At 45.3% G+C, this 27,969-nt stretch overlaps 1 protein-coding gene across 2 annotated transcripts in view; it reads right to left on the bottom strand.

Moving 5' to 3' along the window:
* Window positions 1–3,341: 3,341 nt before the first annotated feature.
* The window catches only part of impact (impact RWD domain protein), a 73,173-nt gene continuing 48,545 nt past the window's right edge, over window positions 3,342–27,969 (bottom strand). The window contains exons 8-11 of one of the 2 annotated variants that reach the window (XM_078541164.1): window positions 21,810–21,883; window positions 14,120–14,210; window positions 12,199–12,333; window positions 3,342–3,536 (exon numbers count right to left, since the gene is read on the bottom strand). In XM_078541164.1, the coding sequence (XP_078397290.1) occupies window positions 3,477–3,536; window positions 12,199–12,333; window positions 14,120–14,210; window positions 21,810–21,883 (360 nt within the window). In that variant the 3' untranslated portion in view covers window positions 3,342–3,476. The remainder of the gene's footprint in view (window positions 3,537–12,198; window positions 12,334–14,119; window positions 14,211–21,809; window positions 21,884–27,969) is intronic. The other variant, XM_078541165.1, reaches the window with a different exon arrangement.

The raw sequence follows: 27,969 nt of genomic DNA on the forward strand, positions 1-27,969 counted from the left end.
GAATAAGGAATAATTTGAAAAATGCCATAATAAGCAGGCGATTTTCTCATCCGAAGACAAGCAATCGGCAAAGGTGGGGGGGGATGGCAACATAGCGATGCTATTATTACATTTGTAATCCAGAAACCTGGATGAATGCTCTAGAGACATGGGTTCAAATCCCACCACAGCAGCTGGGCGGGGGGGAATTTAAATTCAATTAATTAATAAATTGGGGATAAAAATGTAGTCTCTTCAATAGCGATCATGAAGCTACAGTTCCGTTGTAAAAGTCCAGCTGCTTCATTAAACTAATGCCTTTCAGGGGAAGAAATCTGTTGTCCTTGTTTGGTCCGGCCTACGTGTGACTCCAAACCCACAGCAATGGGGTTGACTCTTAATTGCCCTCTGAAATGGCCTAGCAAGCCACTCACCAGCAACTGCATGGAATTAGAGAATTATTACGGCACAGGAGGTCATTCAGCCAGTTGTGTCTATGCTGGCCCTATAAAGGGGCAATTTACCTGGTACCACCACCCCCCCTGCGTTCCCCCTGGAGCTCTGCACATTCTTCCTTTTCAGATACTAATAAAACTCCCTCTCGAATGCCTCGATTGAATCTGCCTCCGCCGCATTCTCAGGCAGTGCTTTCCAGATCCTAACCACTCGTTGCGTGTAAAGGTTTCTCATGTCTCCATTGTTCCTTTTGCCTATTTGCCTTAAATCTGTGCTCTCTGGTTCTCAATCCTTCCACCAATGGGAACGATTTCTCCCTATCTACTCGTGATTTTGAACACATCAATCAAACCTCCTCTCCACCTTATCTTCTCCAAGGACAGTCCCAACTTCTGGGTACATCTCCATGGCAACCAGGGATGGGTGATAAATGTTGGCTTTACCAGCCACGCCTACATCCCAAGGACAAGTTTTTTTTTAATTATTTTACATCCACTCATTATGTCTTATGTTAGCCACCATGGGAACCCACTCATTTTGGGATGCTTTATTTAAGGTTGAATGTCCCGGGGAACAAAGTACAATTGGGGAAAAGGCAACTTCCACCCTTTTTATACGCACATAATTACCCAGGCTTTTACCCAGTCAGGAGCCTTTTAAACACGCTCGGTTAAAAAAAAAGCTTCACTCATACCGAGGTGCCTTCTAAAAGTGAAACAAATGCCAGCCGTGGATATAAATCGTCACAAAGTGCTTCGTTCTGTTAAGTGTGCGTTGGGCATGGAATGATTCTGCACAGAAGGAGCTCATTCAGCCCATCGTGCCTGTGCCGTCACTTTCAAAGGGCTATCCAATTAGTCCCACTCTCCTGCTCTCTCCCCCCCTAGCCTTGCAACTTTTTCCTTGATTCACCACTGGGAATTACATCCCCCCCCCTCACTCCACTCCACTCCCCACCCCAATATGGAGTCATCTGCCAATTTTGAATAGTGCTTCTGATTGCCTAATAAAATCACCGCATGAACGAAAGTGGTGCCAGCAACAGTTCATGTGGAATACCATTTCCCACTGTTTATCAGTGTGAGTAATTTAACCTCTGTTCTTTTACTGTTTTGTACACAGCTTGTTACCCAGTTTACAATATGACCCAGTCTCCACATGCTCCATCATGAACCTTCTAGGTCATACCTTAATGAAGGTCTTTTGAAAATTCGAATACATTACATCAGTTGCTTTACCCCAGTCTACTTTTTAACTTTACTTCTTCAAAGCATTCAATAAGGTTGACCAAGCACGACTTTCCCTTTTGAAATCCACGCTGACTACCTTTAATTATATTTTCAGTTGCCTGACATTTTTCTATTAAGTCTTAGAGAGAAAAGATCCCATGGCCTTGCCTGCCAACGACTTTCAGCTAACTAGCCTATTGTTCCCTGGACTTATTCCATCACCTTTTAGAATATAGGAATCACAGTGGCTACCCAGTAGGCCTCTGGCATTATTCCCCTTTTCTATTGAAATTTTATATAGTGAGTCTGTTGTCCTTTCTTTTAATATGTGTGGATGTAATCCATCTGGACCAGGGGTTTTATCCTGTAGGTTTGACGAACTTATCAATGATCTCCCTCCTTTCTATCTTAAACGTCTTTAGATCTTATTTGATCTGTTCTAATATCATATTCACCATGTTAGACTCCCTGGTAAATAGTGAGGAAAAATTACTCTGCAATATTTCTGCCATTTCACTGTCATTACCTGTGAATTTAGATTGTGTGATATTTTGCGACCCTTTCCCTATCCTGAATTTTTCTTTTATTCATGTGCTAACAACATCCTGGGGGTCACCATCGACCAGAAACTGAACCGGACTAGCCATATAAATATTGTGGCCACAAGAGCAGGTCAGAGGCTGGGGAGTAACTCACCTCCTAACTCCCTAAATCCTGTCCACCATCTACAAGGCACAAGTCAGGAGTGTGATGGAATACTCCCCACTTGCCTGGATGAGTGCAGCTCCCACAACACTCAAGGAGCTTGACACCGTCCAGGACAAAGCAGCCCCGCTTGACTGGGGCCCCATCACCAGCTTTCAACATCCATTCCCTGCGTGCACAGAGCAGCAGTTTCTCCTCTTTACAAGATGCACTGCAGCCACTCATCAAGCCACCTTTGACAGCACCTTCCAAACCCCCAATCTCTCCGCTGGAAGGACAAGGGCAGCAGATGCGTAGGAACACCAGCACCTGCAAGTTCCCCTCCACTATAGTGACTTTCAAGAGGGAGTTGAATAAATACTTGAAAAGGAAAAACTTGCAGGGCAATAGGGGAAGACAGCAGGAATGGGGTTAACTTCAAAGGGTCAGCACAGGCGTGATGGGCTGGATGGCCTCCTTCTGTGCTGTACGATCCTGTGACTGGCCAAATTACTCAGCATCAGGACTGCGTGTAATCCATGCATTGCTGTAGAAACTGTCCTTTTTCGCAGAGATCTGCATCGTTGAGGCTCGATTCCTTTTTACAACTGCTTGGGGTGAGCAATGCCTTCACACAAATATCACACCAGCCTTTGTTCAGAACCGACAGACAGCTCGATGTTCACCAGCCATTTCAAAATATTCATCTACATGTATTTGAATATTACACACACCATGAATTTTGCATGAATTTAAACCGTCTCCTTTAAACATTAATGCTCACGGGCAAAGGGCTTTTTACTCAAGACTTCAATTACACCTCCCCCCCTCCCCATCCAGCCCCACACCGCACCCCCAGGGCTCCAGGAAAAGCTAAAGCAAATAAATGTCTTGGTTTGAATTATCCTCTGGGACCATGTAGCCAGTGGCAACCACAAGGAGGCAAAGCTGCTTTACTGAAATATGATTAAAAAAAAAGGCAGAGGATTTGAGTGGATTCAGCTTTGTTTATTCTTGTTGTTCTATTTTCACTTGTCTGTAGATGTGAAATGATTGGGGCTGACCGACTTATTTAAATACTCGCGCATACGCTCGTTAACTCTAAAATATCCGTGTCCTTTCCTTCGGTCACTTTCCTTTCTTGTTCTTCTGTTTTCTTCTCTTTATCGATGTCCTTTGCCCCTCGCACTGAAATATTTAAAAAAAAACATCTCGATTGGATCAAGCATTAAGCTGCTTGAAAGATGCAGTTCAAGGCACCAAAGCTAGGGGGGGCTGAGTGCGTGGTGAGAGTGGGAGCAGCAAGTGGCAAAGGGAACATTAATGGGTAAAGTGAATGGGCTGAACTGTGGCAGGTGCAGTTCAATGCAGGGAAGTGTGGTCCCAAGAAAAACTGATTGCGGTTATTTTCTCATCGGCAAGGAGGTAGGAGCTATGGAGGAGCAGAGCGATTTAGGAGTCTATGTACAGAAATCATTAAAAAAGCGTAGGGGGGAAATCCAAAAAAAAATGTAAAATGGTGTGATGATAGGTTAGCTTTTTATTCAGGGGGCCTGCGATACAAAGGGGTGGAAGTTTTGCCGCAGTTTGTATAAAAGTTCGGGTCAGACAACATCTGGAGTAACTGGACATCGCACCCCAGAAAGGATACACTGGCCTTAGAGGATATGCAGCGCAAATTTACCAGAATGATACCGAGGTTCAATTATAAGGGCGGGTTATGCAGGCTAATCTTGTATACCCATGAGTTTAGAAAATTAAGAGGTGAACTAATTGAGGTGTTTAAGATGATTAAATGATTTGATAAGGGAGATAGAAACTATTTCCTCTGGTGGTGGTGGTGGTGGCGGGGGCCGGAGGTGAGGGCTGGAGTCCGGAGCAGGAGGGAACAACCTAAAATTAGAGCCAGGTGTTCAAAGGCGATGTCCAAGAAGCACTTCTTCACACAAAGGGGAGTGGAAATCTGGAACTCTCTCCCCCAGTAAACTGTCGAGGCTGAGAGTCAGTTTGAAGATTTCAGGGACTGAGATCGATAGATTTTTGTCGGGTAAGATTATTAAAGGTTACAGAGCCAAGGTGGGTTTTAACTGAGCAAATGACTAAAAGTTCAGTAAAGCCGACACCTACAAGGTGACTCGACCCGTTTATACTGGGGGACCGTGCTACGTTACTGAGACATCAGCAAAGTTCAATTGCAAACATACGCTACAAATAAACACAAAAATGTACAAACGCAGTGCCTACTTCACATCGCTCACTGAATAACTACAGATGGAGCACATGCTTCATAAAGAAATTAGAATTCACAGTGTAATTGCCTATTAAACAATAAGAATAACATGCAAAGCCTTTTAAAATGCAGTTAGTCACTTAAATGGACTATGAGTAACTGGAGTAAAACGTGGGTAAATGGGAACTTGTTCACTTTGGCAGGAAGAATAGGAAAGCCGTGTATTATTTAAATGGCAAGAGATCGCAGAACTCTGCGGGACAGAGGGATCTGGGTGTCCTGGTACATGAATCGCAAAAAGTTAACGTGCAGGGACGGCAAGTGATTAGGAAGGCAAATGGAATGTTGTCGTTTATTGCAAGAGGAATGGAATATAAAAGTTGTACAGAGCCTTGGTGAGGCCACATCTGGAATACTGTATGCAGTTTTGGTCTCCTTATTTAAGAAAGGATATAAATGCGTTAGCAGTTCAGAGGAGGTTCACTCGGCTGATACCTGGGCTGGGGGGGATTACCTTATGAAGAAAGGTTGAACAGGTTGGGCCTGTATCCAATGGAGTTTAGAAGAATGAGAGTGGATCTTATTTATAAGATCCAGGAGGGACTTGACAGGGAGGAAGCTGAGAGGCTGTTTTCCCATCCAGGAGAGATGAGAACTAGAGGACACTGTTTAAAAATAAGAGATCTCCTATTTAAGACGGAGATGCAAGGAAATCTTTCTCTCAGAGGGTCGTGAGTCTTTGGAACTCTTATTTGGAGAGTGGTTGGGGCAGGGTCATTGAATATTTTTAAAGCAGAGGGAGACAGGATCTTGACTAACAAGGGAATCAGAGGTTATCGGTAGGGTAGGTGGGAATGTGGAGTTCAGGCCACAATCAGATCAGCCATGAACTTAATGAATGGCAGAGCAGGCTCGAAGGGCCGAATGGCCTACTCCTGCTCCTAATTCGTACGTCCATAATTGAAATAAACATTTGATTTCAGTTACAACATATATTAAGGTGAATAAAACTCTCCGTTCTATTTTACCGTTACAAGTCTGGACGTTAAAATCAACTTGAAGATCACAACAGCATTCAGACTACCGAGAATACGCACATTCAGAGAAATCTTTATCCTTTTTGGTTGACTTACACTGATGGCCCGTTTCTGACCTTACGTCAGTTTGCTTTGCGACAATTCCATTTCTGGCCAGCAGTGTCATCATCAAACGCTCTCAGGTCCGCTACAAAGTCAAGGTCGTTTTACTCAACTGCAGCAATGTTATTATAGTTCCAACCTTGCTACCACTCCCGCCCCCATCCCGTATTCCAAACTGCTAATTCCGGCCTCTTGAGCGTTCCTGGTTTTAATCATTCTGCCATTATCAGCTATGAGCTCAGCTGGCTGGGCCCTGCTGTAGGGTAGCTGAGTTGTGACTATTAGTGATAGCGTTGATCCACAGACTCTTCTTCGATGAAACTTTAAGTTTATTTACAACATACTCAGCAGCAACTACACATGTGCTTTCAACTCCAACTCTATCTCCACACCAACTGCTGAGGCAGCCCACGCTACTCTCCTATTGGTTACTACAGATCATATGATCTTCCTTAACAAGTATTATTCTTAAAGGTACATTGCACACTAAATAAAACCATAATTACCATACTCCTACCCCTTTAACTCAGCTATACATATTATATTTACAGGTACATATTTCTCAAGACAACATAATATTTACACTGGGTGAGGAATTTACAAGTTCAGTCTTTCAGGGGGTTTCCTGGTGCGTGTGGAATGTCGCAGCTCCACAACTTCAGATTCTTTGTCAGGAATCTCCTTTTCCGGAGTTGCCTGAACATCAGGTGCTTCGGTGGGCACTTGCAGTTCTGTATCCTCAACTCTTACAGGAACATCAGACATGTCAGTCCTGGGTTGAGTATCCTCAACAGGAAATGCAGACCCGGTCATGATCACTGGTGGAACCAAATCTTGGTCATTTGTCTCTCTCTTCCTTAAATGGTCCACATGTTTACAGATGATCCGGCCTTCCACCTCCACATGGTGAGATAGAGGTCCAGTCACCACACTTATTTCACCCGGTAACCACTTTGGTCCTTCCCCGAAGTTCTTCACGTATACCGTCTCTCCCACTGTAAATTTCCTCTTGTGGCTATGCCAGTCATGTCTAGTTTTCTGGCTTCCCTGACTCCTTTCCATCTTCCCCTCTGAATGCGGCGTTATTAAGCTCAATCTCGTCCTGAGATGGTGTTTCAACAATAACTCCACAGGTGTGACACCTGTTGTTGTGTGAGGGGTAGTCCTGTAATGAAAAACAAAGCGTGCTAGCTTGGTTGCTAAGGAATCACCAGTTATCTTTTTCATGCCTGCCTTGAATGTTTAAGCCGCCCTTTCAGCCAGTCCCTTTGGGGAAGGGCGGGTACGGTGCAGTTTTCACATGTGTGATACTGTTGAGGCTGATAAACTGTTGAAACTCAGCACTCGTAAATACCGTGCTGTTATCGGAAACGACTACTTCTGGAAGTCCATGAATGGCAAAGCTCTGATGTAGTTTCTCAATTGTAGTGCCCAACGTTGGTGACCTCACCTCATATACATCCAACCATTTTGAGTGGGCATCGACAATGGGCAGAAACATTGTTCCCAGGAAAGGTCCAATGCAGTGAATGTGTAACCGCACCCAGGGTCTACCTGGCCACTCCCATGGGTGTAACAGAGCTGTCACTGGCAACTTTTGCAGTTGCTAACTTTGTACCCAGTGCTTTACCAAACTCTCTATTTCGCCATCCATCCCAGGCCACCATAGATAGCTGCGTGCTATGGTCTTCATTCGGGAAATTCCTGGATGAGCACTGTGTAGTTCAATTAAAAGTGGCTCCCTTCCCTTTGGGTGAACTATTACTCAAGATCCCCACAATAAGATGTCATCCTGGGCGGTTATATCATGTCTTCTGTTGAAGTGCAGTTTCATTTCGTCAGATACGGGCTCATGTACGACCAACCAAGTAGCACTTGTTCTCGTACCTGAGATAGGACTGGGTCCCAACTTGTCCAGTCTCTGATCTGTTGAGCACATAACAGCAGAGGATCTAAGAAATTTAATAGTAAAACAAGTTCCTGTGGAACTGGGACATGCTCATCATTTTCTTGTAAAGGCAAACGACTAAGGGCATCGGTGTTTGTGATTTGATTGCCAGGCCTATGTATGAAAGTGTATTCGTATCCTGCCAGAATGAAAGCTAATCATTGTATTCTTGTTGAGGCAATGGGTGGTATAGCCTTTTTCTCACTAAACAAACCTAGCAATGGTTTATGGCCTGAAATGATTGTGAAATGGCAGCCGTGTACGTACTGGAGAAATTTCTTGACACCAAAGATGATGGACAGGCCCTTCTTTTTCTATCCAAGAATATCCCTTTTCTGCTGTGGTGAGCGTCCCTGATACTAACCTATTGGCCGTTCCGTGCTGTCATCCATCCGATGAGAGAGCACTGCTCCCACTCCGTAGGGAGATGTGTCACACGTCAGCACCAATTCTTTCGTCTGGTCATAATGCACCAATAGATTGGACGAGTGCAATAATTGTTTCACCTTTATGAAACCTTCTTTCTGGGGCACCTCCCAAGACCAGTGTTGAGTACAGAGTGCCGGTGGGGGGGTGGGAGCCAGCACTGTAAACAAGTTGGGTAAGAACCGCCCGTAATAGTTGATCATTTCTAGGACCAATTTGAGCTCTGAGGCATTCTTTGGAGCAGGTGCCTCTCTTATGGCTCTCACTTTCTTCTCAGCTGGGTGGAGACCCTGTGAATCTACCCGGTAACCCAAATAGATTACCTCCCTCGCTTTGAATGTGCACTTTTCTTTTTTGAGACGCGCTCCAGCAAGCAAGCAATGTTTTAAGACTTCTTCTAAGTTTGCCAAATGCTCTTCTTCAGTGAATCCTGTCACCAATGCATCATTTAAGTAGGCTACAACCAGGGTCAGTCCCTGCAATAAGCTTCCCATTGTTCTCTGAAAGATGGCACAAGCGGAGGAGACACCGAAAGGCAACCATGTATTTTGGTACAATCCTTTGTGGGTATTAATTATGGCAAATTCCCGAGAGGCATTATCCAACTCTATTGTTGATAAGCATGACTCATGTCAAGCTTTGTGCATGTTGTCCTTCCTGTTAGCTTAGCATACAGGTCTTCAATTTTTGGAATTGGGTGCCTGTCTAGCTTAGGTACTTTATTAACCATCAGAAACTGAACTGGACTAGCCATATAAATACTGTGGCTACAAGAGCAGGTCAGAGGCTAGGAATTGTGCAACCAGTAGCTCACCTCCTGACTCCCCAAAGCCTGTCCACCATCTACAAGGCACAAGTCAGGAGTGTGATGGAATGCTCCCCACTTGCCTGGATGCAGCTCCCACAACACTCAAGAAGCTTGACACCGTCCAGAGCAAAGCAGCCCACTTGATTGGCACCACATCCACAAACATTCGCTCCCCCCACCACTGACGCACAGTAGCAGCAGTGTGTGTACCATCTACAAGATGCACTGCAGGAATTCACCAAGGTTCCTTCGACAGCATCTTCCAAATCCACAACCACTACCATCTAGAAGGGCAAGGGCAGTAAATAGATGGGAACACCACCACCTGGAAGTTCCCCTCCAAGTCACTCACCATCCTGACTTGGAAATATATCGGCCGTTCCTTCACTGTCACTGGGTCAAAATCCTGGAACTCCTTCCCTAACAGCACTGTGGGTGTACCTACACTACATGGGCTGCAGTGGTTCAAGAAGGCAGCTCACCACCACCTTCTCAAGGGAAACTAGGGATGGGCAATAAATGCTGGTCCAGCCAGCGAAGCCTACATCCCATGAATGAATTTTTTTAAAAGTGTAGTCTCCACAAATTCAGACACTTTGGTGAGGTTTAAGGACAAGGACTATGGATGCTGCCGATTCTGAGAACTGAACAGGTTGTATAACGCTTAGTTCCTCTAGTCTGTACAGTTCAATGTCGACTTTTTCTCGCAGGACACATGGTACCAGTCTCGCCTTCATAAAGCGAGGGGTTGCTTCCAGGTCCACATGAATCTTGACCTGCAGTTCCTGGATTTTCCCTAGTTTGTCTTTGAAGATGGTGGCAAGTCTCAGGGTCCCAATGGACTACATCCTAGGGTCTTAAAAGAGGTGGCTGATGAGGTAGTCGATGTGCTGGTTAATTTTCCAAAATTTGCTAGATTCTGGAAAGGTTCCAGCAGATTGGAAAGTAGCAAATATAAACCCTCCATTCAAGAAGTGGGGGGGGGAGGCAGAAAACAGGAAACTATAGGCCAGTTAGCTTGATGTCTGTCATGGGGAATTTGTTAGAATTGATCATTAAGCAGGTTATAGCTGGACACTTAGAGGAGCTCAGGGTAATCGGGAAGAGTCAGCATGGTTTTGTGAAAGGAAAATAATGTTTAACCAATTTATTGGAGTTTTTTGAAGGAGTAACATGCGCAGTGGATAAAGGGGAACCTGTAGACGTGCTGCCCTTGGATTTCCAGAAGGCATTTGATAAGGTGCCACGTCAAAGATAATTATGGAAAATAAAAGTGCATGGTGTAGGGGGTAACATATTAGCATGGATAGAAGATTGGCTGGCTGGCAGAAAGCAGAGGGTTGGCATAAATGGGTCATTTTCTGATTGGCAGGATGTGACGAGTGGAGTCCCACAGGGGTCTGTGCTGGGGCCTCAACGTTTTACGATTTACATCAATGATTTAGATGAGGGGAGTGAAGACATGGTAGCTAAATTTGCAGATGACACAAAGATAGGTAGGAAAGTATGTTGTGAAGGGGACATGAGGAATTTGCAGATGGATATAGATAGGTTGAGTGAGTGGGCAAAGGTCTGGAAAATGGAGTTTAATGTGGGAAAATGTGAAGTTGTTCACTTTGGCAGGAAGAACAAAAAAGCAGAGTATTACTTAAATAGAGAACAGCTGCATAATTCTGAGGTGCAGAGGGATCTAGGTGTTCTAATACATGAGTCACAAAAAGTTAGTATGCAGGGACAACAAGTACTTAAGAAGACTAATGGAATGCTATCCTTTATTACAAGAGGGATTGAACATAAAAGTAAAGTTGTTATGGATGTAAATGCATTGGAGGCGGTTCAGAGGAGGTTTACTAGATTGATACCTGGAATGAGCGAGTTGTCTTATGAGGAAAGGTTGGACAGACTGGGCTTGTTTCCACTGGAGTTTAGAAGAGTGAGGGGTGATTTGATTGAAGTTTACAAGATCCTGAATGGCTTTGACAAGGTGGATGTCGAAAGGGTGTTTCCTCTTGTGGGTGAGTCCAGGATTAGTGGGGCACCGTTTTAAAATTAGGGGTCACCCTTTTAGGACAGAGATCAGGAGAAATTTTTTTCTCTCAGAGGGTTGTGCGACTTTGGAACTCTCTGCCTCAGAAGGTGGTGGAGGCATAAACCAGGTTGGCTGCATAGAATTTCCAGCACAGAATCAGACCATTTGGCCCAACTGGTCTATGCTGGTGCTTAAGCTCCACATAAGCCTCTTCTTCATCTCATCCCATCAACATATCCTTCTATTCACTTTTCCCTTGTGTGTTTATCTACCTTTCCCTTAAACACATTTATACTATTCACCTTTGGCAGTGAGTTCCACAGTTTCATGCACCACTCTCTGGATAAAGAACTTTCACCTGAATTGCTCGCTGGATTTATTCGTGACTATCTTACGGTTTTTGACTCCGTCACACGTGGAAACATAGAATCACGGAATGGTTACAGCACAGAAGGAGGCCATTCGGCCCAAATGTCTTGTGCTGTCTCTCTGCAAGAGCAACTCAGCCACTCCCCCACCCTTTCCCTGTAACCCTGCAAATTCGCTCTCTTCAGGTGCTTATCCAATTCCTTTTTGAAAACTCCAGTTGAATCTGCATCCACCACACTCTTCCACAGTGTATTCCAGATCCTAACCAACTCGCTGCATGAAAAAGCTTTTCCTCATGTCACCACATTTGCCAATCACCTTGAATCTGTGCCCTCTGGTTCTCGATCCTTCCACTAATGGGTTCAGTTTCTTCCTATCTACTCTGTCCAGGGCCCCTCATGGTTTTGAACATCTCTATCAAATCTCTCAACATTCCCTCCTCTAAGGAGGACAACCCCATTTTTGCAAGTCTATGCTCGTAACAGAAGTTCCTCACTCCAGGAGCCATTCTCTTAAATCACCCTCCCTAAATCCTTCCTAAAGTGTGGTGTCCAAATTGGACATAACACTCTTAAGTTGAGGCTGAACCAGCGTTTTATTAAGGTTCATCATCACTTCCTTGCTCTTGTACTTTATGCCTCTATCTATAAAGCCCAAGATGCCATAAGCCTTTTTAAAAGTGTTCTCAATGTGCCCTGCCATCTTCTCTACATCTACAGTCTTGCAACCTTTCATAATTTGAAAATCCTCTATCAGATCACTCCCTCAGTCTTGTCATTTCTAGAGAAAAGAGCCCCAGTCTGTTCAATGGTTCCTGGTGGTTATATCTTCTGTCAGTCCTGGTGTCACCTGTACTCACCACCTCAGTCTGAGCTACGTTGTATTATGTGTTTGATCTTACCGCCAACTCGGTGTAGCCTTCATCAACAAGTATATTTCTTGCGCAGTTATTGATGTGTTTAAAGCGATCAGGGCCAAGTAAGATACCTCCGTACCACCGGGAAACTACTACCAACACATTGCGAGCATCTAATATCTGCGGAAGCAAAATAGTATGTAAGAAAAGGGCTGCTTCAATCTTTATTAAAAATCCTGTTGCTGGTAGAGATGTGAACGAAAGGTAAGCACAATTTCTGAAAATCTTACTTCAATAGACCTTTATAAATCACTAACTGGGCCACAGCTGGAGTCGTGTGTCCAGTTCCGGGCACCACACTTTAGGAATGTCCTTGAAGAGAGTGCAGAGGGGATTTATTAGAATGATATCAGCGGTGAGGGACTTCGGTGATGCAGATAAACTGGAGAAGCTGAGATTGCAGCAAAGACTCAGGGACAGAAGTGTGCAAAATAATGAAGGGTTTTGATGGATCAAATAAGGAGAAACTGTTCCCACTGGCAGGAGGGTCGGTGACCAGAGGGACACAGTTTTAAGAGAATTGACAAAGAACCAGAGTGGGAGATGAGTAGAATTTTTCTTGTGCAGCTGTTGTGATCTGGAACGCACTGCCTGAAAGGGTAGTGGAATCAGATTCAATAGTAATTTTCAAAAGGGGAATTGGATAAATACTTGAAAAGAATAAACTTGCAGGACAATGGGAAAAGAGCCGATGTGAGGGCAGGGGTTAGTGGTGGTGGGATGGAGGGACTGATTGGATAGCGCTTTCAACGAGACTGTGCTGATGCCATGAGCCGATTGGGCTTTTTAAAAATTCTTTCACAGGATGTGGGCATTCCTGGCTAGGCCAGCATTTGTTGCCCATCCAGAATTACCCTTGACCACCACCTTCTTGAACTGCTGCAGTCCATGTGGTGTAGGAACAGCCACAGTGCTGTCCTGTGATGTAAGATTCTCCTAATCCATCTGCACAGAGAGTGAAAATTGACATGACGTCAAGACAACATAATTTGATTACTGGGTGATAAAACAACATGGTAATTTTTAAAAATTCATTCATGGGACGTGGGCTTCGCTGGCTAGGCCAGCATTTATTTCCCATCCCTAATTGCCCCTTGAGAAGGTGGTGGTGAGCTGCCTTCTTGAGCCGCTGCAGTCCATGTGGTGTAGGTACACCCACAGTGCTGTTAGGGAGGGAGTTCCAGGATTTTGACCCAGCGACAGTGAAGGAACGGCCGATATATTTCCAAGTCAGGACGGTGAGTGACTTGGAGGAGAACTTCCAGGTGGTGGTGTTCCCATCTCTCTGCTGCCCTTTTCCTTCTAGATGGTAGTGGCCGTGGGTTTGGAAGGTGCTGTCTAAGGTGCCTTGGTGAATTCCTGCAGTGCATCTTGTAGATGGTACACACTGCTGCTACTCTCCGTCGATGGTGTAATGAATGAATGTTTGTGGATGTGGTGCCAATCAAGCGGGCTGCTTGGTCCTGGATAGTGTCGAGTTTCTTGAGTGTTGTGGGAGCTGCACTCACCCAGGCAAGTGGGGAATATTCCATCACACTCCTGACTTGTGCCTTGTAGGTGGTGGACAAGCTTTGGGGAGTCAGGAGGTGAGTTACTCATCACAGGATTCCTAGCCTCTGACCTGCTCTTGTAGCCACGGTATTTATGTGGCTAGTCCAGTTCAGCTTCTGGTCAATGGTAACCCCCAGGATGTTGATAGTGGGGGATTCAGTGATGGTAATGACATTGAATATCAGGGGGCGATGGTTAGATTCTGTCTTGTTGGAGATGGTCATTGCCTGGCACTTGTGTGGCACTTGTCAGCCCAAGCCTGACATTGTCCAGGTCTTGCTGTATTTGGACATGGACTACATTTTGTCCACGGTGATGAAGGATTGCTCTGAAATGTTCTGAAGTATTCTGTTACCTGCAGCAGATGTAGAAGACGTCCACCAGCTGCTGTTTCTCCATCATCTTCACAGTCTTGCAGGAAGGTCTGTTTGTCCTCGCAGTATATCCTAAACAATTAATCCTCACACTCTAGTCATCCTTTATATAGATCACTCAAGACACAACTAGAATGAGAAATGTTAGCTTCTACTCTGCTGTCACTTAAAGCGCAGAATTAGCAACAGCAAATATCGTAAATTCAATTTTAAAAACCATAGGCCAGGATTTTCCAGCCCTGCCGTGGGCGGGGCCTGTCGCGGGCGGGGCCTGTCGCGGGTGGGGCCTGTTGTGGGTGGGGCCCGTCGCGAGTGGGGCCTGTCGTGGGTGAGGCCTGTCGTGGGTGGGGCCTGTCGCGGGTGAGGCAGTGCCCCAGGCAGAAGCCCATTGGCTTGCGGCAGGACCGGAAGATTGCGGCAGCGGGCGGTTGAGGGAGAGCCTGTCCATAATCTTTAACACTAGCAACTTCAAGAACACAAGTACTGAAGCAGGAGCTGACCACTCGGCCCATCGAGCCTGCTCCCCCATTCAATACAATCATGGCTGATCTTGGGCTTCAACTCCATTTTCCCGCCCACTCCCCATATCCCTTAATTCACTGAGACACCAAAAACCTGTCTACCCCAGCCTTAAATGTATTCAATGATGGAGCATCCACAACCCTCTGGGGTAGAGAATTCCAAAGATTCACAACCCTTTGAGTGAAGTAATTTCTCTTCATCTCAATCCGAAATGATCGGCTCTTTATCCTGAGACTGTGCCCCCGTGTTTTAGATTCCCCGACCAGCAGAAACAATCTCTCAGCATCCACCCTGTCAAAACCCTTCAGAATCTTATATGTTTCAAGGAGATCGCCTCTCATTCTTCACACAGATGTTAGAACTGATCCTCTTGGAAGTTTTCTTAGCAGTTAGGCGCTGTGCGTTTAATCAGGCAGGAGTACAACACATTAAGATCATTAGTCTGCACCCCTTTAACCCTGGTTTACACTGGCTTTAAATCAACGCCACTCTCAAGGAACAAGGGCAGCAGACAGGGGGAACATCATCGCCTCCAGGATCCCCTCCGGGTCACACATCATCCCGACTGAGGAACAGAAGGAGGCCATTTAGCCCCTCAACCATGTTGTGTTGTTCAACAAAATCATGTCTACGAGATCCACGACACCTACCTCATTATTTTTTTAATTCATTCAGAGGATGTGGGCGTTGCTGGCTAGGCCAGGATTTATTGCCCATCCCTAATTGCCCTTGAGAAGGTGGCGGTGAGCTGCCTTCTTGAACCGCTGCAGTCCCTGTGGTGTGCGTACACCCACAGTGCTGTTAGGAAGGGAGTTCCAGGATTTTGACCCAGCGACAGTGAAGGAACGGTGATATATTTCCAAGTCAGGATGGTGAGTGGCTCGGAGGGGAGCTTCCAGGTGGTGGTGTTCCCATGTGTCTGCTGCCCTTGTCCTTCCAGGTGGTAGAGGTCACAGGTTTGGAAGGGATTGTTGAAGGAGTTTTGGCAAGTTGCAGCAGTACATATTGTAGATGGTACACATTGCTGCCATAGTGCATTAGTGCATTGGTGGTGGTTGGAGTGAATGTTTAAGGTGATGGATGGGGTGCCAATCAAGTGGACTGCTTTGTCCTGGATGGTGTCAAGCTTCTTGAGTGTTGTTGGAGCTGCACTCATCCAGGCAAGTGGAGAGTATTCTATCACGTTCCTGACTTGTAGATGGTGGACAGGCTTTGAGGAGTCAGGAGGTGAATTACTTGCTGCAGAATTCCCAGCTTCTGACCTGCTCTTGTAGCCACATTATTTATATGGCTGGTCCAGTTCAGTTTCAAGTCAATGGTAACCTCCAGGACGTTGATAGTGAGGGATTCAGTGATGGTAATGCCATTGAATATCAAGGGGAGATGGTTAGATTCTCTCATGTTAGAGATGGTCATTGCCTGGCACTTGTGTGGCATGAATGTTATTTGTCACTTATCAGTCCAAGCCTGAATGTTGAACAGGTCTTGCTTCAGTGTCTGAGGAGTTGCGAATGGTGCTGAACATTGTGCAATCATCAGCGAACATCTCCATTTCTGACCTTATAATGGATGGAAGGTCATTGATGAAGCAGTTGAAGATGGTCGGGCCGAGGACATTACCCTGAGGAACTTCTGCAGTGATGTCCTAGGACTGAGATGATTAACATCCAACAACCACAACCATCTTCCTTTGTGCTAGGTATGGCTCGAGCCAGTGGAGTGTTTTACACCTGATTCCCATTACATACGAACATATATAGGAACATACGAATTAGGAGCAGGAGTAGGCAACTCAGCCCCTCAAGCCTGCTCTGCCATTCAATAAGGTCATGGTTAATCTGAATGTAACCTCAACTCCACATTCCTGCCCACCCCCGATAACCTTTCACCCCCTTGTTAATCAAGAATCTATCTAGCTCTGCCTTAGAAATATTCAAAGACTTTGCTTCCAGGGTCTTCCAGAAGAAGAGTTCCAAAGACTCAGAACCTCTGAGAGAAAAAAATTCTTCTCATCTCTGTCTTAAATGAGCGACCCCTTATTTTTAAACAGTGACCCCTAGTTCTAGATTCTCCCACAAGTGGAAACATCCTCTCCACATCCACCCTGTCAAGACCCCTCAGAATCTTAGCGTTTTCAATTGTCACCTCCTACTCTTCTAAATTCCAGTGGATACAAGCCTAACCTGTCCAGCCTCTCCTCATAAGACAACCCGCCCATTCCTGGGATTAGTCTAGTAAACCTTCTCTGAACTGCTTCTAACACATTTATATCTTTCTTTAAATAAGGAGACCAATACTGTACACAATACTCCTGATGTGGTCTCACCAATGCCCTGTACAACTGAAGCATAACCTCCCTATTTTTGTATTCAATTCCCCTCACAATGAATGATAACATTCTATTAGCTTTCCTAACTACCTGCTGTACCTGTATACTAACCTTTTGTGATTCATGCACTAGGATACCCAGATCCCTCTGAATCTCAGACCTTCTCAATCTCTCACCATTTAGATAACATGCTTATTTTAATTCTTCCTGCAAAAGTCAGCTATTTCACATTTGCCCATATTATACTCCATTTGCCAGATCTTTTCCCACTCACTTAACTTATCTATGTCACTTAGTAGCCTCCTTACGTCCTCTTCACAATTCACTTTCCTGCCTATCTTTGTGTTGTCAGTAAATTTAGCCACCATTCCTTCAGTCCCTTCATCCAAGTCATTGATATAAATTGTAAAAAGTTGAGGCCCCAGCACTGATCCCTGTGGCACACCACTCATCACATCCTGCCAGCCACAAAAGGACACATTTATGCCAACTCTCTGCTTCCTGTTAGCTAACCAATCTTCTATCCATGTGTAACCCCTACACCATGAGATTTCATTTTCTGCAATAACCTTTGATGTGGCACTTTATCAAATGCCTTCTGGAAATCTAAGTACAACCACCGGTTCCCCTTCACCCACAGCACATGTGACTCCTTCAAAGAACTCCAATAAATTGTTAAACATGATTTCCCTTTTACAAAACCATGCTGACTCTGCCCGATTGTCTTGAATTGTTCTAAATGCCCCGCTATAGCATCTTTAATAATAGCTTCTAACATTTTCCCTATGACAGATGTTAAGCTAACTGGCCTATAGTCTCCTGTGTCTCACTCCCTCCCTTTTTGAATAAAGGTGTTATATTTGCTATTTTCCAATCTAATGGAACCTTCCCCGAATCTATGGAATTTTGGAAAATGTATCAACTCTCTCACTAGCCACTTCATTCAAGGCCTTAGGGTGAAGTGAACCTAGACCTAGGGATTTGTCAGCCCTCGGACCCAATATTTGCTCGATACCACTTCCCTGGTGATTGTAATTTTCCCGAGTTCCTCCCTCCCTTCCATTTCCTATTTACAGCTATTTCTGGGATGTTACTTGTGTCCTTTACAGTGAAGACTGATGAAAAATATCTGTTTAATTCATCCGCCATCTCCCTGCTTTCCATTATCAATTCCCTAGATGCACTCTCTATAGGACCAATGATTACTTTGGTAACTCTTTTCTTATTTAAATATCTATAGAAACTCTTACTCTCCATCTTTACATTACTAACTAGCTTTCTCTCATACTCTAACTTTTCCCCCCCTTAGTCGTCAATCTTTGCTGTTCTTTACATTCTTTCCGATCTTCTGACCTGCCACCTGTCTTTGCGCAATTATACGCTTTTTCTTTAAGTTTGATACTGTCTTTAACTTTTTTTAGTTAACCACGGATGGTGGGCCGTCCTCTTGGAATTTTTCTTTCTCGTTAACACCACTTTTGTTAGGGCTCCTTGACTTTACCCCATTTCCCTTAATGCCTCTGGCCGACAATTGCCTTGTACGACAGAATTTGATTATTACTGCAAAGATAGGCATTTGTAGAAGCTTTTCGTCTTGCACTCACCAGGACAAACACAAGAATGCCAAATTTCAAACAATCACAACAATTCATACTCCAGAAGAAAAGGGTGCGGATTGGTTGGCAAGTCAACTTTGATTGGCCGAGGCATTGCCATGGAGAAAGCAACAGGGAAGTATAGGCTCCCCAAGCTCCCGGGTAATTCAAAAAAAGGGGGGTGAGGCTTGAACATATTCCTTTTGTTTGCAGAGAACAGGTCTCTGTGTGTGAGTGTATGCCGCTTCTCCATCAATCTGTTTTGAAATTAACAATTGTTCGAGCGTTGTTTGTCATTTGCGGAAGCTCAGCTTGGCAGAGTGTACCTTGCATAGACCTCAGTGACGGAACTCTACACAGACTCTCAGTTCCGAACCCAGGTGGTTCACTTTCATTGTCAACTGTGAGTGATCATTGAGAAATACTACACCCGCCTTGGCAATGCCTTCCACACCAACAAAAGGGTCTGCGAGGAGATTGCCACCATCCCCAGCAAGAAACTTGGTGTGAGGGACAATTTAATTGTAGCATTAATAAGGTTAAAAATAAGTTCACACAGTCATCAGAAGGTAGAGAGAGAATTTTATGGTGCATGAATACTCCAAAAAAGTTTACCATTGACACAAAGGGAAAACCACTTCATACCAACGCTAAACTGGAGTTTAAATCCAGTGTTCTGGTCTGATCTATTCGAAACGACGCAGAGTGAGTCTGCCGGATACCGGGTGTCTTGTCCAACATGCGCCTGATATCTTGATGTCTGCTATGGTTAAGTGTCTTGCACTCTCGCCTCAGAGTCAGAAAATCAGGGCTTCAAGTCCCACTCCAGCCACTTGTGCACATAATTTAGGTTGACACTCCCAGCACAGTACTGAGGGAGTGCAGCACTGTCAGAGCGTCAGTATTGAGGGGGTGCTGCACTGTCAGAGTGTCAGTACTGAGGAGCACTGCACTGTCAGAGCGTCAGTACAGAGGGGGTGCTGCACTGTCAGAGTGTCAGTACTGAGGAGCACTGCACTGTCAGAGCGTCAGTACTGAGGGAGTGCTGCACTGTCAGAGTGTCAGTACTGAGGAGCACTGCACTGTCGAAACGTCAGTACTGAGGGAGCACTGCACTGTCAGAGCGTCAGCACTGAGGAGCACTGCGCTGTCAGAGCATCAGTACTGAGGGAGTGCTGCACTGTCAGAGCATCAGTACTGAGGGAGTGCTGCACTCTCGAAGGGGCAGTGCTGCTGTTTTTATGTCCACAAAAAGCAGGGCAAATCCAATCCGGCCATCAGTCTACACTCAATCATCAGTAAAGTGATGGAAGGGGTCGTCGACAGTGCTATCAAGCAGCGCTTACTCAGCAATAACCCTCTCACTGATGCTCAGTTTGGGTTCCGCCAGGGTCACTCAGCTCCTGTCCTCATTACAGCCTTGGTTCAAATATGGACAAAACAGCTGAACTCAAATGGGGGGGTGAAGGTGACTGTCCTTGACATCAAGGCAGCATTTGACCGAATGTGGCATCAAGGAGCCCTAGAAAAACTGGAGTCAATGGGAATCAGGGGGGAAACCCTGCACTGGTTGGAGTCATACCCAGCACAAAGGAAGATGGTTGTGGTTGTTGAAGGTCAATCGTCACAGCTCCAGGACATCACTGCAGGAGTTCCTCAGGATAGTGTCCTGGGCCCAACCATCTTCAATTGCTTCACTAATGACCTTCCTTCCATCAAAAGGTTAGAAGTGGGGATGTTCACCAGTGACTGCACAATGTTCACCACCTCAGATATTGAAGCAGTCCATGTCCATATGCAAGACTTGGGCAATATTCAGACTGCCTGATAAGTGGAAAATTACATTCATGCCACACAAGTGCCAGGCAATGACTATCCAACAGGAGAGAATCTGAACAGCTCTCCTTGGCATTCAATGGCATTACCATCGCCGAATCCCCCACTATCAACATTCTGGGATTTTAAAAAATTTATTCATGGGGTGCGGATATCACTGGCTAGGCTAGCATTTAATGCCCATCCCTAATTGCCTTGGGAATTTAAGAACCAACCACATTGCTGTGGGTCTGGAGTCAAATTTCCTTCCCTAAAGGACATTAGTGAACCAGATGGGTTTTAACAACAATTGACAACAGTTTCACAAGATTTTTAATTCCAGAGTTTATTGAATTCAAATTCCACCATCTCCTGTGGCGAGATTTGAACCTGGGTCCCCAGAGCATTACCCTGGATCTCTGGATTACTAGTCCAGCGACAATACCTCTATGTCATCACCTCCCCTGTTACCATTGGCCAGAAATTGAAATGGACCACACCATCCTGACTGGGAAATATATCGCTGTTACTTCACTGTGGCTGGATCAAAATCCTGGAACTCCCTCCCTAACAGCACTGTGGGTGTACCTACACCACATGGACTGCAGCAGTTCAAGAAGACAGCTCACCACCACCTTCTTAAGGGCAATTAGAGATGGGCAATAAATGCTGGCCTAGTCAGCCTGCCCACATCCCGTAAAAGAGTAAAAAAAATATATAAATACTGTGGCCACAAGAGTAGGTCAGAGGCTTGGAATTCTGTGGGCAGTAACTCACCTCCTGACTCCCCAAAGCCTGTCCACCATCTACAAGGGACAAGTCAGGAGTGTGATGGAATACTCTCCACTTGCCTGGATGAGTGCAGCTCCAACAACACTCAAGAAGCTCGACACCATCCAGGTCAAAGCAACCCACTTGATTGGCACCCCCTCCACCACCAGTAGCAGCAGTGTGTACCATCTACTTGATGCACTGCAGGAACTCACCAAGGCTCCTTCAACAGTACCTTCCAAACCCATGACAGCTACCATCTAGAAGGACAAGGACAGGAGATAGATGGGAACACCACTACCTGGAAGTTCCCCTCCAAGCCACTCACGATCCCGACTTGGAAATATATCGCCATTCCTTCACTGTCGCTGGGTCAAAATCCTGGAACTCTCTCCCCTAACAGCACTGTGGGTGTACCTACACCACATGGACTGCAGCGGTTCAAGGAGGCAGCTCACCACCACCTTCTCAAGGGGCAATTAGGGATGGACAATAAATGCTAGCCCAGCCAGCGACACCCACATCCCATGAATGAATAAATAATTTTTAAAAATCTCAACTCAGTTATTATCCTATTGAGGCCACCACTTAATTGTGATACGATTATAAGGTTATTCCAACAATTGGGCTTTCTTGTACCTGTAAGCGTAGATGTTGTGCGTGGCATTTGCAATCTTTTTGTTCTGATAAAGTTCCTGAAGAAGCAGTTTCACCTAAAGAGTAAACAGAGTAGACAAAGGTATAAATCTTCGATTTCCGCAGCCTGTTAATGGCAAGTTACACAAATCATCCACAGAACTAAAATGCAACCAATGCAAAATTGTGGATACATTTTCATAGTGGGGTGTTTGCCTTTCTGGGGCTGCCAGTGGATTCGGATGAGAATATGTTAAAAAGAAAGATCTTGCATTTACATAGCACCTTTCACAACCACAGGATGTCCCAAATGCGCTCACTGTTGTAATGTAGGAAACGCGCCAGCCACTTGCTCACAGCAATGCTCCACAAACAGCAATGTGATAGGGGGTGATGGTGGCGTAGTGGCAATGTCACTGGACTAATAATCCAAACTAATGCTCTGGGGCCATGGGTTCAAATCCCACCATGGCAGATGGTGGAATTTAAATTGTAAACCATGACAACGATCATCAACTGTTGCAAAAACCAAGCTGGTTCACCAACGTCTTTTAGGGAAGGCAATCCTACATGTGACTCCAGACCCACAGCAATGTGGTTGACTTTTAACTGCCCCTCTACTCAGCCATTCAGTTCAAGGGCAATTAGGCATGGGCAACAATTGCTGACCTTGCCAGCGATGCCCACATCCCATAGATCAATACAGGGGAACAAAAAAACCGATGCTGATTGAGGGATAAATATCGATCCAGACATGGGGGAGACTGCCCTGCTTTTCTTCGAAACGGTGAAGTGGGATCTTCTGAGTCCACGTGAGGGCAGATTGAGCCTCAGTTTTATGTCTCATCCGAAAAGCAGCATCGCTGATTGGGCAGCGGCTCCTCAGTACAACACTGGGAGGGAGCGTCAGCCTGGATTACGGGCTCAAGTCTCTGCACTGGAGGACTTGAACCAACAACCTTCTAAGTCCAAGGACAGGAGTGTCACCCACAGAGCCACCCCTGATCTCTACCCCAACAGACGACCTTCCCTCCTTTTCCTTGGCTCAGTATTTGCCTATAGTCTGTTAAGTTCTCCAACCTCTTCCTGTTCTGATTAAAGATCATCGGCCTGAAACGTTAACCCTGTTCCTCTCTCCACAGATCCAGTCAGACCCGCTGAGTATTTCCAGCATTTTTTGTTTTTTTGCTTCACAAAGTACTTAAGTGGCTAATCAGCGTTTGGAACATCCAGAGGTCACGAAAGGAGCGCTAGAAATGCAAGTTATTTCTTTTTAGATTATAACTGGTATGACTAAAGAGGTTTGCCCCTACATTTAACACCAACGTTTTTTTTTACAACAAAACCAACGGGTAAACCTTTCTGTGCTTCACAGGTAATTAGAATAAACCACTAACATAAAGATTATTGAAAATAAACTTATTAGCATTTATATATACACAACATCCATACATTAGCAATGGCGACACGAGGAGAAACTCGTTAACGCTGCGAGTGGTTAGGGTCTGAAATACGCTGCCCGAGGGTGTGGTGGAGGCAGGTTCAATCGAGGCTTTCAAAAGGGATTTGGGTTATTATCTAAAAAGAGAAGATGCGTAGGGCTGCGGAGAGAGAGAGAGAGAGAGAGCCGGGGAGTGGCGCTAGGTGGATTGTCCATTCGGAGGGCCAGCGGTTCGAATGGCCTCCTTCTGTGCTGTGACAATGATGGGATTCTGTAATATACAGGTGCTCACACACTGTGCTACTCTTGGTCTTGGATTATGGATCATCAGTCAAAAAGGCAGTAGAATTTTTTTTTTATTCATTCATGGGATGTGGGCATCGCTGGCTAGGCCAGCACTTATTGCCCATCCCTAAGCGCCCTTGTTTAGAGGGCATTTAAGAGTCAGTCACATTGCTGTGGGTCTGGAGTCAGACCAGGTAAGGACGGCAGATTTCCTTCCTAAGGACGTTCGTGAACCAAATGGAAACTTAAGACGATCAGCAATTGTCATCATCAGACTTTTATTCAAATTTAAATTTCACCATTTGCCGTGGTTGGATTCAAACCTGGGTGCCCAGGGCATTACCCTGGGTCCCTAGATTACTAGTCCAGTGACAATACCACTGTGCCACCACCTTTTACCACAGTTATACAAATCCCCGGTTACACCACATCTAGAATACTGTGTATAGTTCTGGGCACCACATCTTCAAAAGGATGTATTAACCTTGGAAGGAGTGGAGCGCAGGTTCAAGAGAACGTTAACCAGCGTTCCAAGAGTTAGGTAATGAGGCGCAATCACTGTTGATATTCCCTGGATTGTAGATTGTTAAAGAGGTGATTGAATGGAGTTTTTCAGGATTTTCAAAGGAACGGATAGGGTAGATGGGGAGAAACTTTCAGTTAGAACCATAGAAAAATTACAGCACAGAAGGAGGCCATTCGGCCCATCTTGTCCATGCCAGCCCGAGGACACCCAGGTGCCCTTTCTGATCCCATCTTCCTGCTACCCGGCCCATAGCCCTGCAGCTTACAGCACTTTAGGTGCAGATCCCCAGGTGCCTCTACCACCAACTTGTGTTGGTGGGGGAGTCGAGGGCAAAGGCAGGTGTAGGGAAACACTTCTTCATGCAAAGGCTGGTGGAAGAATGGAACCCTCTCCTACAAAAAGCAGTAAATGCTGGGGCTCAATTAACAATTAACAATGGCTAGCTTTGTATTCCAGATTTATTAGTTTAATTTTTAAGATTCCACCAGCTGCCCTGGTGGGATTCGAACCCATGTCCCCAGAGCATTAGCCTGGACCTGTGGATTACTAATCCACGAGGCCATTGTCTCCCCTTAGTCCTCTCGGAGGATCGTGGGGCTTGAGGAGGTTACAGAGATGGTGCGGGGAGGGGGGAAGGATGAGAATTTTAATTCAAGCATTATTATCCTTGATCAGAAGCTAATGTAGTTCAATGGGAACTGCCCCAAAAAGCTCTGAAGGTCATTCATCCCTTGACTACCACTATCAAAATGAATGAATTGGTCACAAAACTCAGTTTCCATTTGTGGGAGCTTGTTGGCAATTGCCCGTTTGAAATAAATCACTCTTAGCAGTGATAACAACGGTGACCTGAGTAAAGCTCCTTCCAAAGCCGCCATCGCTCTGGTGATCAAATCAAACAAAATATTGGCGTTTATATAGCGCCTTTCACGATCTCAGGATCTTCCAGAACTCTTTACAGCTGACTGGTTATTTCTGAAATAGAGTCACTGTTGCAATGGAGGACGTGAGGCAGCCAAGTTGCATGCAGCAAGATCCCACAAAGAGCAATGCGATAATACTGGATAAGGTGTCGCTTTTCATGCTGTTGATCATGGGGTAAATATTGGCGAGGACACCGGGGAGAACTCTCTTGCTCTTCTTTGAAATAGAATTTTAATGTTTATTTTTTTCATTCGTGGAATGTGGGCCTGGCTCACTGGGCCAGCATTTGTGGCCCATCCCTGTTTGGCTTTGAGAAGGTGGTGGTGGTGAGCTGCCTTCTTGAACCGCTGCAGCCCGTGTGGTGTAGGCACACCCTTAAGTGCTGTTAGGGAGGGAGTTCCAGGGTTTTGACCCAGAGAGGTTCAGAGAGGACCTTGGCTTAATGTTTCATCTGGAGGAAGACACCTCTAACAGTGCAGCGCTCTCTTTGGTTAAAAAGGTAAAGGAGTTTATCTTTGTCACAGTCACATAGGATGCCATTTGTAACCTCGCTCAGAGCTGTTTCGATACTGCAGCAGATGAGGAAGCCTGATTTAAGAGTTAGTAAAACTTGGCTCAAGGGGAAATCAGATGTGACTGACATCTGACAGGCTTGTAATGAGTAAGATATGACAGTTTTTGCAAAAATAGAGAACTCCAAGTATGTTTAATTTTGGCAGCATGGCCATTACTAAAATGCCCCTAAAGAATTGTGTAATTGTGCTTTTGTGCACTGAGAGCGAGAGGACCCTTTCATATCCTGCGGAGGGTTGGTATCCAATTTCCTGACTAATCTCTTGCGGAAGAGCATTTGTTGTTCAGCGATTCACAGGCCCTCATTTCCTTTCATGCTTGATGTGTCACACTTGATGGCCTCATTAAAAAGTGAAGCAATTTTGCCCACACACATTTGGGTCATTAACATGTCAGTCACCACCAGAGCCACATCCAAACTGAAATGAATAATTTACATTGTAAACAGTGGTGGGAGGAGTTTGCCTAAGTATTTTCTCAGTCAAGGACCAGTGGTTAATACAAGCGCCGTCTGAAGAAAGAGGGGCAGTTGCCAACTTGCAGCAGGGAGGTAGGGAAGTTGAATATTTTTCCAACGGAATGAGACATTTGTGCTGCAGTAGAACAGGTGCACAATTTTAGAAAGATGAATGGACTTTGACAAAAAGAAATTAACGTCTGTTTATACTATATGGCCAAGAGTTCATTCCCATTATAATAGGACAATTTATATTTATTTGGAGCTTTCAAATTTGGACGGTCCAGACCCAAAGCACTTTTCTTGTGTCAACCATGTCTCAGTTGATAGCACGCTCACCTCTGACACTTGAGCACAGAAAAATCAAGGCTGCTTTGTCGGAGGTGCTGTCTTTAGATGAGGCGTTTAGCCCAGGTCATGTCTGCCCTCTCAGGAGGATGAAAAAAATCTCCAGGCCAGTATTTCTAAGAAGAGCAGGGGCCTTCTCCGCAGTGTTCTGGTCAATATTCATTCATCAACCAATGGCACTAAGACAGATTTAGTGGTCATTCTCACATTGCTGTTGTGGAATCCTGCTCTGCAAACATTGGTTGCATGTGTTTCTTACATTCCAACCATCTTCAGCTGCTTCATCGATGACCTTCCCTCCATCATAAGGTCAGGAGTGGGCATGCAGCAAGACCTGGACAACATTCAAGCTTGGGCTGATAAGTGGGAAGTAACGTTCATGCCACACCAAGTGCCAGGCAATGCCCATCTCCAAAAAGAATGAGTCCAACAATCTCCCCTTGACATTCAATGGAACTACCATCGCTGTATCCCCCCCACTATCAACATCCTGGGGGGCTTACCATTGGCCCACATGGGGTTTTTTTACGGCTACCTGAGGAGGATTGGTTTAATATCTCAGCAAAAGGATTGCATCCTTGATGGTACAATATTGTCATTGGAGTGCCAGCCTAGCTTGTGTGTCTGAGCCTCTGGAGTGGGAAAAGAGGCAGCAACTGTACAGAATATTTTACTGTAATTCCCCAAAGCACCAGTGATGGCAGGAAAGGAACAACCTTCCCAGATTAGTAAATAGCGGCTCGGTTTTCTCATTGTGAGCCATCTGGGCCTATTTATTCAGTGAACCTTTGCAGTACTATGGACAGCTGCTGAAGCAGATTGCTCCCATTCTATTAATTTTGCTCCGTCTTGTGTTGCTGTATAATGGAGCAACAGCACCTGAATCTCTCGTCGAGCATTTGCACAACTGTTTACCCAAGTCCATTTCAATGGCTTAGCGGGTAGCAATCTCGCCTCCGGGTCAGAAGTATTGAACATAAATATCCAGGTTGACATTCCCACTTCCAGTGCTGAGGGAGTGCCACACTGTTGGCAATGCCGTCTTTCCTATGAGATGTTAAACCAAGGCTCCATCAGCCTTGTGCAGTGAACGGAAAAGATTCCTTGGCCACTATTTTGAAGAGCAAGAAAGCTCTTCCCAGCACCCTGGGACCAAAATCTTTCCCTCAGCTAACATCAATTTGGGGGAGATGGTGGAGCAGTGTTAATGTCACTGGACTAGTAATCCAGGGGTTCAAAACCCCACCATGGCAGCTGGTGGAATTTAAATTCAATTAATTTATAAAAAAACCTGGAATTGAAAGCTAGTCTGAGTAATCGTGACTATGAAACTACTCACTAAGGTCCTTTAGGGATGGAAATCTGCCATGATTACACGTGATCCCATATGTGGCTCCAGACCCATAGCAGTGTAGTTGACTCTTCATTACCCTCTGAAATGTCAGTTCAAGGGCAATTAGGGATGGGCAACAAACGCTGGCTTTGCCAACGACACCCTCATCCCATGAAAGAAAGAATAAAGAAAAAAATAGATTATTTGGTGACTTTTACATTGCTGTTTGTGGGAGCTTGCTGTGCCAAATTAAGAACGTACGAATTGGGAGCCAGA

This window comes from Cetorhinus maximus, chromosome 4 (genome assembly GCF_964194155.1).
Source record: "Cetorhinus maximus chromosome 4, sCetMax3.hap1.1, whole genome shotgun sequence".
NCBI classification, from domain to species: Eukaryota; Metazoa; Chordata; class Chondrichthyes; order Lamniformes; family Cetorhinidae; genus Cetorhinus; species Cetorhinus maximus.